The sequence below is a fragment of the Leiobunum rupestre genome, chromosome 2, assembly GCF_980474605.1.
Source record: "Leiobunum rupestre chromosome 2, qqLeiRupe1.1.hap1, whole genome shotgun sequence".
NCBI classification, from domain to species: domain Eukaryota; kingdom Metazoa; phylum Arthropoda; class Arachnida; order Opiliones; family Sclerosomatidae; genus Leiobunum; species Leiobunum rupestre.
This window is the reverse complement of record NC_143385.1, coordinates 6787066-6798977: the sequence shown is the minus strand read 5'-3', so window position 1 is coordinate 6798977 and position 11912 is coordinate 6787066. Positions and strand designations below refer to the sequence as shown.

The 11912-nt window shown below is 35.1% G+C and overlaps 1 protein-coding gene across 1 annotated transcript in view; it reads left to right on the top strand.

The window, feature by feature from the left end:
• Nucleotides 1-2685: 2685 nt before the first annotated feature.
• LOC149955614 (cytochrome P450 3A8-like) overlaps nt 2686-11912 on the top strand; it is a 47076-nt gene continuing 37849 nt past the window's right edge. Inside the window, exon 1 of the mRNA XM_090164568.1 lies at nt 2686-2962. Within this exon, the coding sequence (XP_090020694.1) occupies nt 2889-2962 (74 nt within the window). The 5' untranslated portion in view covers nt 2686-2888. The remainder of the gene's footprint in view (nt 2963-11912) is intronic.

Below are 11912 nucleotides of genomic sequence, written 5' to 3'. Positions count from 1 at the left end.
GTAATGTTTTTCACCAATTTTGAAAAATTATTTTTCGACCACTAGGTGCGAGATAAAAAATTTCTATTATAAAGTTGTAGGCCGTCATCGAAAACCCTTAAAAATTGTTCACTCGACGAAAAACAATTTATTTATCAGTGAAAATTCGAGCTTGAAAAATTTACAAGTTGGTGAAGCCAAATTACGATTGTTTGAAACGATAATTGAAAAGGGAACAAGTCTAATACAAACGTAGTAGAGTTTTCACACTTGAAAAATTGTACACGTTTGGTTTTTAAATGCAGATATTTTATTCACATAAATTTTTACAAAACATTTTCAATAATATCACCATTGGCTGCAACACAGGTTTGTGCGCGGACAATTAAGTTCTCAAACGCTTTCTCTACCATTTCTGGTGTGACGTCTCGGCAAGCACTGATTATTCGTCTAATGAGTTCCTCCCTAGTTTCAATGGGCGTGGCGTATACCTTTGCTTTAACGAATCCCCAGATAAAATAATCCAGCGGTGTTAGGTCAGGTGACCTTGCTGGCCAATGCACTGGACCATTTCTCCCTATCCACCTTTCAGGAAACTCGTTGTTGAGGTGCTCAGTTACTTGCCGGGAAAAATGCGGAGGGGCGCCATCTTGCTGAAACCACAACTGACGTCTTTCAGCCAATGGAAAGTCGTCGATTGCGTCACTCAGTTCGTTCTGTAGAAAATGTAAATACCTTTGGCCGTTGAGGTTCGTCGGCAGGAAAAAGGGACCAATCAAACGGTTTCCAACAAGTCCAACCCAAACATTGACCCGTTCAAATTGAACCTGGTGATGATATTCAAAACCCCAATGTGGGTTGATGTCAGACCAAAGATGGCTGTTTTGATGATTAAAGGGCCCATCTCTAGAAAATGACGCTTCGTCGGAGAACAAAACATGGCGCAAAAATTGTCTATCTTCTTGGACAGCATTTAGTAACCAGTTGCTAAATTCATAACGTCTTTGATGGTCTCCGTCAATTAGTCCTTGGTGGAGCGTAGCTCTGTATGGGTGATAGCGATTCTTACGAAGAATTTTCCACACACGATTTGCAGAACAACCCAAATCAGCAGCGGCGTTAGCGCAACTGTGACGAGGATATGCCACAAAGTACGCGAGTACATTGTTCTCGAAGTCTAAATCCGGTTGACCCAATCCGCGAAACCTAGATTGCAAGTTACCAAATTGATTCAAATCGTGAATTGCTCGTCTTACTGTATTTACAGATGGTGCTCCATTTGGATGTCTTTCTGCGAAGATTTCAGTCACTCTTCTAAGGTTTTGCGCTGCTTCTCCAAAGTAAATGGCAACTATCTCGGTACGCTCAGCTACTGAATAACGAGGCATTGTTCGAAATATTATCAAACACTGATAATAATCTCCCAAAGTTTTCCTTTAAATACCCAATGCATGTTTAGGATTGACCTATAGCCTCGTGTTTTTTAAATCCGGTCGTTGTTTTAACCAAAGTTTCAACTGGATTAGGTAATTCGGTTTCAATTATCGTTTCAAACAATCGTAATTTGGCTTCACCAACTTGTAAATCTTTCAAGCTCGAATTTTCACTGATAAATAAATTGTTTTTTGTCGAGTGAACAATTTTTAAGGGTTTTCGATGACGGCCTACAACTTTATAATAGAAATTTTTTATCTCGCACCTAGTGGTCGAAAAATAATTTTTCAAAATTGGTGAAAAACATTACCGAAAACGCTCAAATTCCTCAAACTGATGTCCCCCGGTATAGAGAATTGACCTTCCAAATTTGAAATCGGTACTATAAATAGTTTTTGAAAAAAAAACACTTTTCCGAGCAAAAAAAAAGACCCTGTATAGTTAAGACAAGTAGCTCTTTTTGTTCATAAAATATTTTGCATGCATGGACCAATAAGAGATTTTAAGGGAAATGCAGAGAAAATGACTGAGAGTGTAGTGATTTCAATGATGGCAGATCCTAAAAATTAAATTTCCTAGAGTTGAAAGTCGGAATATTATCAATGTAAAATTACCGAGGCCATTTTTCCGGAAAAAGGGGTTTTCATGCCATCTAGGAGCAACAAACACAAGGAGAACGCAGCTAGCCTTTAAACTTGCTAACGCAGTGCTGTGTACAAATTGCATTGGACGAGCCTTTACGCTGACCGTTTTACGGGCTCGATCCCATCTTGTGGCACTGGTAGAAAACTCGGAAAAACGCCTTCCGCGTTGAGCTTGCAAGTTCTCTGCCCACTGGTTTAAGGGGTTTTCCCCCGAGCTCTTCGGTTTCCCCTTCCATAAAAACTTGTCAAGGTTAACGGTAATAGTTAGTGTAGGGAGCTGTTGGCTCGATCGTGTGGCATGCAGGGCTTGCCACCACCGTCCTACGCATTGTAACCCGGCCACCTGAATTAAAGGCTTTAAAAGTCGCTTGATGACTTAGGCCTAAGGTGGTGCCTTGGGTATTATCTTAGCTGATTATTATTATTATTTTTATTATTAACTGTAAGTCATCCAAAATTCAAAATTTGCGCTTACCAATGTGGCAACTTTGTATATATATCTTAACTAGATTAAAAACATAGGACATTGTTGTACAATTGTTTTTTAAATAATCATTTTTTTATTGTTATAACATGTACAAGATAGTCTACAAATACAATTTGTATATATCTTAAATTTACGATCTACATGTGAATGATACATCGGCGCTTATCAAAACAGGTTCTACAAACGATACGGCTGTCTCTTTCGCGAAATCTTGATTTGCGATAACGATTTGCGTGTCTGACGACACAATAGGCGTCCTGAAGCGAGCAAATGTTGCCTTACCCACGTCAATACCGATGCGGGTCCTCTGTTTAGAGTTTTCACAGTTTAATAATTGAAAGAAAATGGCAGTGATTGAAGCCGTCGAGATCGCCTCCGCGTTAACACTAGTATTAATATCTTCGGTTCTGGCATACTGGTGAGTACTCTTAAATATTTATATATTCCCCGTTTTCTTGACGGTATGTTATTCGGATATTTTGGTCGTTCTGTGGCGAGGTCTCTAATTATCGTGAAACCGTTTTTTTATTGGAGTGAAAAATTCAGAAATACGATATTATACGTTTACTTTTAAGTTAAATATATTATGTAAATAGAATAACAAAGCGTTTGCGACCGTGTGTACGTTAAGGCTTACGTGAGGTTTTTCATTATCTTCACGTGTTTACCGAAACGTGCACTCGGAAAAATAACTACGGTTCAACGTCCAGGCTGATTCAATTGATTGTCCTTTAAATTGCTGCATTAATTGATTATAATATAACACTAGTTAAATAAAAAAACATGCAAATTTAACAAATTATTTTAATAATCTAATGATTAACGGTATATAAAAAAGTTGTTGGGTTTAATGGTATTAGTAAGTGTAGGGAGCTGTTGGCTCGTGTGGCATGAAGACAACCCTCCTATACACTTCTTTTTTTTTTAGAAGTTCGTTATGAGCGATTGTAACGGGTGGGACAATTCAGTCCGCTCGTCCATTTGATTAATCAGGTGCGAGATATGTGTTACGGCCACGCCAACGGGGGGATACTTGGGGATAGGGTTGGGACACCCGTGGCGGAAGTATGACAACCACCCGTTGGGGAATTAGTGGTCGTCCACACACGGCCATCCACAAACTCTGCCTCCCGGACGCCTGGGATTACAGGAGTGAGCCACTACTCCCGGCCGTCCTATGCACTTTATTATAAGAATAATAATATTATAATAATAATCAGCTAGGCTAATACCATTGGCATCACCTGAGGCCCAAGTAAACTAGCGACTTTTACCTAATTTCAGCTAGCTTCGCTACCATGCATGGTAGGAGGGTGGTGGCCAGCTCTTCAGGCCACGCGAATCAACAGCTCCCAACACTCACTAAATATAATCCAGTCCCCTAACCTAATGGTCATAAAATCAGGTAGATGACGTGGGTATACGGTGGTGTGAAAGGTATTAGATTATCTAATTATGAATTAAAAATAACCTCAATCTTACTCTTGGAAAAATTGCTTATTAAGGTTTAAATTAGATGCACATTTTTAATTAAGCAATGTACACTAAATAAACTTCACTATTTTTTAAATTTTGTTAACAATTTTAAAAGTAAATTTCACTGCTTAAGTAATTACTATAACAATTACGAATGATATGGATAACTTGCGTAGCATTTTACAATATCAGTGTCAACGTTACTTTAGACTTCGTGTCACCTTTTTGTACGCTTCACGTGGTCTCGAGCTGATGAACACGTGCAGGCGCCCTTGCCTGTACCTTGTGCCTGTACCATGGATGAAGGATATGACTGGAAGGCGATACAGTCATAAGGATACGCGACTCTATAGGAAATTTAGCAGACTGGATTTTGAAGCGCCGCCTGTGAGCCAGCGCTGGTACTGCGAAAATAAATAAATATAAATTATATATCGTTTTTTCCCGATCGACTAGAGCTTTAAAATGGCCGACGGTGGAGAAAGTTTTAGTTGGAATTTGTAAAGTTGCGCGGCCTATCAATGTGAAAATTCGAGGGCAAATAGTCCAGAATTATCATTTTTTCGATTTCCTAAGGATAGAGAAAGGTAATTATCATAAAATTCGTCCGTCGAAATATCATTAAACCGTACATTTTATACACTCATAATGTAGATGTCAGAAATGGATTGAGAAAACTGGAAGGCTAGATTTTTTAGAGCGGTCAGACTTGAACAAAACTGGTGTCGTTTTATGTGCAAATCATTTTGAAGAAAATGTCTTTGCAGATGTCAAAAAGAGGTTAGTGTTAAAATTACATATTTTAAGTACGTAACCTTTATTGAAAATGAAAAATTTTACAGGAATACTTTGTTAAAAAACGCTGTACCAACTATTTTCCAAAAACTACCAGAAATTGTCCTGTTTGAAAGTCAGCCACTTAGTGAATCTGGATCAGCCAATGCCGATGATTCTATGGTGCTTAATGAAAATCAATCTGAGAATGCAAATGTTGAACTACTGGAAGTGAATGAAGTCAATTTAGAAAATTTTAATTCTAATGTTAATTACCAACGAAAATTTGTAAAAGCTAGACGATTGCTTAAAACTCAATATAATGTAAACCAAAATCTCACTAAGAAAGTTTGTAAACGGGAGAGAGAGCTCAAATTGGATCCAATTGACATTCATTTTTCAAATTTACCTGAAAAGGGCAAACTCTTTTTGAAAATGCAATTACGGCTTAATAACAAGTCTGCTAGGGGTAGGAGATTTTCAAATTATGAAAAACAAATGTGTCTTGCATTACATTTTCAAGGGCCCAAAGTATACAGACAGCTACGTAAAATGTTTCACTTACCAGCACCTCGAACCCTTAACTCTTGGCTTGAAAACTTACCTTGCAGAACCTGATTTCAAAAAGATATTATTGATTTACTGAAATTAAAAGTTGAAACTATGACTGAAGAAGAAAAATTAACAGTTGTTACAGTTGATGAAATGTCGTTAAAAGAAGCCCTTCAATATGACACGAAAAATGATGCTGTTGATGGCTTTGAAGATTTCGATAAATGTAGAACTTCAGAATATGCCAACCATGCTGCAGTTTTCATGTTATCAGGTTTAACTTATTTTTGGAAACAACCTATCTCGTATTATTTTGTGAAAGACTCTATGAAAAAAGACATGCTTCATGACATTTTGGTTGAAACAGTAGAAATGTTAATTGAAATTGGCTTTAAAGTAAAAATAGTGATATGTGACCAGGGTACGAACAACCAGGCAGTATTCAAAAGACTTAACTTCTCTGAAGAGACCCCATATGTTATAATAAAAAATAGTAAAGTGTTTTTTTATGCCAGATGTTCCTCACCTATTTAAATCTATCAGAAGTATGCTTTTGAAATATGACTTTGAAGTTGAAGGGGAACAAGTTTCTTGGGATGATATTGAAACCTTTCACGGTCTGGATTCAGTAGAAGAATTTCGAATAGCTCCAAAATTAACAGAAAAGGATTTAAATCCAACCAACTTACAGAAGATGTCTGTGAAACGGGCTTGCCATGTTTTTAGTCATTCCGTTGGTATGGGAATATACATGTACGTATTGACCAAAAAAATGAAAAAAGAGTGCTTGGCAACAGCAAATTTTATAAAAGTTATGGATAAACTTTTTGATATATTTAACTCCAGCAATTTGAAATCAGACAAAGATTCAAGAAAACCACTGGTAAAAGACTGTGCAAGCTTATCATTTTTGAAAGAAAAACAAGAATGGTTTACAAAGATAAAAGTATTGGATTGCAAAAGAGAACCACCATGTATTAAGGGATGGCGAATTGCCATCTCAGGTTTATTGAAATTAAGCCATGATCTCTTTGAAAACCATGAACTAAAATTTATTTTGACGTCTAATCTTAATCAAGATGTGCTTGAAAATTTCTTCTCAAAAGCGCGGTCCTTAACAGGAAGCAATGAGAACCCAACTTGCCAGCAATTTCGTGACACATTCCGAAAGCTCTTGTGTTCTTCTTTATTCTCAAAATCAGACAAGTCTAATTGCAAAAATGTAGAAGAGAAATACATTGTAAAATTGACAGAATTGATGAGCATTAATTTAAATGAAGCTCCAGTTGAAGATGAAGAAATAAATTTCTGCGACAGTTTAAATGTAATGCCTCCACCTACATCAGTTACCCATCTTCCACTTGTACATAGAAATGTTCTAACGCATGTTGCTGGTTATATAGGAAAAAAAATGATTGAAACTCACCCACATTGTAACAAATGCCAAAATGCCATACTAAAAGATTCAACAAAAATAGACAATGACAATGAGATGCTAATCATACTGCGTTCCTACATAAACGGTTCGGATAAAGAGTTTGGAAACTTAAAAGTGCCTACTACCACATTTTCGGAAGCTATAATGAAATTTGACGTTTTTTTTTATCAGCTTTTCAGTCGCACAATGCATAAGAAAAATCTCATGGCAAAACTGGATTTCAAAATGAGAGAAATTGAACTTCCCGAGTCAATATGTAAAGAAATACAAATAAAAGCCCGACAGTTTTTCATCAGATGTAGGATTCTTCGTTCCCTTACAGTACATAATGAAGATCACGCAGTAGCTAAAGCTGCCATGAGAAAAAGTCGAAGTATTAAAGAAAATATAGATGTGAATGAAAGAAAGAATCGCAAACTTGCAAAGGTTCTACACTTGTAGACGTACTATACAAGATACCAATTTGGGTTATACATGAATATGTAGTTTGCTATTTTGAAATATATGAAAGTTACCATTTTCTATTTAGAAAAGTATGAAAAAATTTTCTACCTGATTTCAATGCAGTCTTAAGTTTGTAAGACTTAATGTTATATGTGAATATATTATAAGAGGAATATATTACTACATAAAGAATTAAACATATTATTATTCATAATAAAACAAAACTTTAATCCATACTGATTTTTGAATTTATCATACACGTATTACTAATTATTAAACAGTTTAATAACTACATTTAGTAAGTTTAATTTAAAACCTTAGTTGTAAATGAGTGACAAAGGCCTAGTAATTTCAGTTAGATAAAATGCACGGTTTAATGATATTTCGACGAATTTTATAATAATTACCTTTCTCTATCCTTAGGAAACCGAAAAAAATTATACTTCTTGGACTAATTGCATTCGAACTTTCACATTTATAGGCCTCGCAACTTTATGAATTCCAACTAAAAACTTCTCTGCCGTCGGCCATTTTAAAGCTCTAGTCGATCGGAAAAAAAAATAAATATATATTTATTTTCGCAGTACCAGCGCTGACTCACAGGCGGCGCTTCAAAATCCAGTCTGCTAAATTTCCTATAGAGTCGCGTATCCTTATGACTGTATCGCCTTCCAGTCATATCCTTCATCCATGCCTGTACTATTTTAAATTAGGCCTGTAATGAAATGGCCGACTTCGTAAAAGAGTGTATATATAGACAGTATATTTTATATGCAGCTAGAAAAATATAATTAATTAGACATTTTCCAAATGCATCAGTCAGAAGGTCAATGTTTAGTACATCTATAAGGTGGCCTACGTGAATGTTGAGATATCATTATTTCAGGGTACAAAAGTTGGCTTAAACCTTAAACTGATAAATGAGTACGGTATCACACTCGTTTCTAAACAAATAAATCCGGAAAAACGATAGCATAATCCTTCAGGATTAGGGTTAACAGGAGCACGGACATTCTATATACAGAACGAGTCACTTAATCGAAAAATTCGCCGCGAAACGTCACACGTCTCTGCGCATACTTTTCGCGCAAAAAGAGGCGATGTAAACAAACCGTGCCGTCACGATTTTGAAAGCACGTGTAAAAGTACTCTGCTTTGCTCGCATTGCCTTATCTATTCGGAAGCAAACAAATTAAGTTACAATAATTTTATAATTTAAAATGAATTCTCCTAATAATAAATTAACCAAGAAAAGGTTATTACACGGCCATGAAACGAATTTTAAAGGAAAGGAACGCGTGCTAAAAAGAAGTAAAGAAATATCAACGAAAAAGTCTAAGCCATGGTTAAAACATGTGGAACATTCATACGCAAAGTAATTCATTTTTCTTACAAAACAATCTCTTATAAATGATTGATTTGCCAATTTTTTATTAACATTATTTTTAGACCTCCTAATACTGCAACAATTCCTAGTCCAAATGTCTCATGTTTAATGCCTAAACCACCATCAGCTATTTTAACAAAAGAATTTAAAGTATCAAGTTTAGATGTTCAAGATTTTAAATTAGTGGACATAGTGGCTGACACTAATTTAGCAGCTGAACAAGTGATAGGATTGCCAGAAAGAAATGAGCCCGATGAAATCCCCTTATCTAGTGATATTAATAAAAGGAAAACAGAAGCATCAGTGAAAACAGCTACTTTTCATAACATTGTGATCTCATTGTGTACAGGTGAATTTATGAAATTATTTCGGTTGACGTTGAATGATTTTCAAGAACTACTTTTTCAGGAAGGTCCCAAAAACATTAAAAAAATTATAACTACTTTAAAAAATATTGAAGATCTAGATTGGCCTGAAGGAAAAGATATTTTTAACGGGCACATAATCAAAAACCTTTGTAACTACCATGCAAGCATGCACAATTTGATGTCTAGTCAAAAAAATATTAATGCTGCTAGTGCTTATTTGGCAAAATTCAATTGTCTTTCAGAAAGGGAACTTTGTTTTTTCTCTGTTGATTTTTTACGTAGGTTTTCTATGCATTTAAGAAAGTTTATAACAAACAACTTAGTCATTAACCAAGAAAGTGATAAATATTGCCCAAAAGATACTAAAATGGCAAAAGAGGAAGAGATTTTATTTTACGTAGCTGGTTCCACTATAAATTCAATTAAGAAATGGATACCTGAAAATGTACATTTTATGCCTTTAGTTTGTTATAAAGGTGATCCTAGTCATTCCATTCTTTCAAAAAAAAATAGCTACTATTGCTGATTGGACAATTAGAATGAATCGTGATGGTCTACTATTTGTTAACGAAGCCACCTTTGAATTATTCCAACTAATAAATTCGTTAGTAGATCCTTTTTATAGCACCGCGTTAAATCTTACGCGTGAAAATGTTAATAGGAGAGATTTGGCGAAAGAAAAAGTCTTGAATGATCAAAATGTAAACCAAATATGGCTAAGAATTTTGGAATCATTGCATTTTGAAGGGAAAAAACAAATTACTAATCATACTAGTGAAATCATTTATAAAGTTAAGAGGGAAAGCACTGTCATTACATTATAGAAATAAGTACCAAGCTTCGAGGAAAATTCTACTTAAGTCAAAGGCTAATTTACGAAAAGGACTAAAAAAAAAGTGTGAAGAACAAAATTCTTAATCGACTTTTAAATAAAATGGTTATTTTTATTAAACTGAATTGTCTTTAAATACGGTGGTATTTCCATTCTCAGCAATTTTGAATACATTTTTTACTCTTTTTAACTTATCTACATTTTGAGCGTACTGGTAAGCACTGGGATTTGCTGCACGGTGCTTTCCAAATTCCTTTTCCAGGTTATCTTGATTCAAACGATAAGAGAGAACAAACTGGGCTCCTTTTCCAAGCAAAAATTTTATAATTCCAGATACAGACTTTGCTGAAAAAATACACAATTAATAATTAGATAAAATTTGTACGTTACTACAAAAATATAAATATATTTTTGGTTATTCATATATACCAGTTATTTTCAAGCCTTCTGACGTTTCTTTGCTGAGTAGCATGGAATTTATCTGTTCAGTAGTGAATGTGTTGGGCTTGTTGCGTACTTCAGTTTCCCAATTTTCAAAAAAATCAACAAAGTCGTTTTCGAGCCACTGTAGATAGAATAGAAAATTAACTAACTAAGATAGGCACGGGTAACTTCACAATTACCTTCACCCTTGGATCCTCAATACTCGTAAAGGGTGTTACATTTGGATTCCTTTTGCGATGACTTTCTCCGAAATTTCTGGTGTTCATAACATCAAAGAACTTGTCCATTATTCTTATAAAAGCCACAGTTTCTCTCACCGTGTCGCTGTAACGTTTCTCTAAAGCATTTGCAATAGTTTTGCTTAATACCTGGGCTGCTAAATTGACTTTCATTTTGGCATATGACCTTGGATAGACATGTTCCAGGGTTAATTTTATTTTGGCAACAGTTTGATCTTTCGTGGTAAATCTTCTTGAAATAAGTTACATATGCATTTCCACTGTCTAAGGCATAGTCATTTCGACATTTGAACCCAGATTCGTCAAAAGATGTTTTGAGCACTTTCCTATTGCAGCTTGCTCCATCTCCTGTGACTGCAAGAACCCTGATTCTTAAATATTCTAATTTCGATATAGCTTCCCAAATAATGGAATAAAGAATATCACTGGATAAACTATCACTTGGCAAATGTGCCAAAGGGAATTTAAGTTTGGTAGTTATACCTTGCACCATGATTTGTAGTATATGAGTTGCTACTGGAGTTGTCTCCGATGATGTTAATAATCTTTTTTCTTCAAAAACCGAGTCACCATAAGCGTTAGTTTGACAAAACCAATCAATTCCCCTGTGTTGTTCTTATAAACAACGTCCTCTTTCACCTTAATTTCGTCAACTAATAAATTAAAAAATTTTTGGTGTTCTTCTACACATGTTTCAGTAAAAATGGTTTTCAACTCCTTAAACGAATCATTGTTGAACCCAGATTTTGCTCCAAAATGGGACGCGTAATTGTATAGAGATCTCCTTGAAGGTAACTCTAAGCAACTACTTCTTTCCATTGCTTCGTAAGCTGAAGGAGACTTATTTTGAAGGTACAAACACCATTGTATCATCTTTGGGTGCCACCGTCTTCCGTGTTTATTTTTACATTTTAAAGCCTTGATTTGTTCTTGAATAAATAGGCTTCGATCCGAGTCTTCAGGATAGTAATTTTTGTGGCTTTCCAATGTTTGATACATTAAATCACTATCAACTTCAAATAGAGTTTGACCATTTTCTTTTATTTCACGTTTTATTTGTTTTTTCTTCGAAACCTGGTTTTTTCTGTAAGCTTCACGTTTATTTTGCCTCTGAATTGTTTTAAGGAGGGTTGATTTTTCCATATTTACAAAACTCAAACGCTTGATTTTCTTCTTAGTATTTGACACACTAGATATACTTTTATCATTTAAATTCTGACGAGACTTCCTTTTTCTGAGAGAAGTTTTGAGATTTTTGCACTTTTGGAAAATGGTATTTGTCGTTAAGTAATCGCGTGAGAATGAATGAATAGCGTTATCATGCCAGGAGTAGAAACCAGTTTTTTTGAAACAGTTTCAAATTCTTTTTTCAAAATTTCACTAGTAACACCTTTGCAAATTCCATAGTCATCTA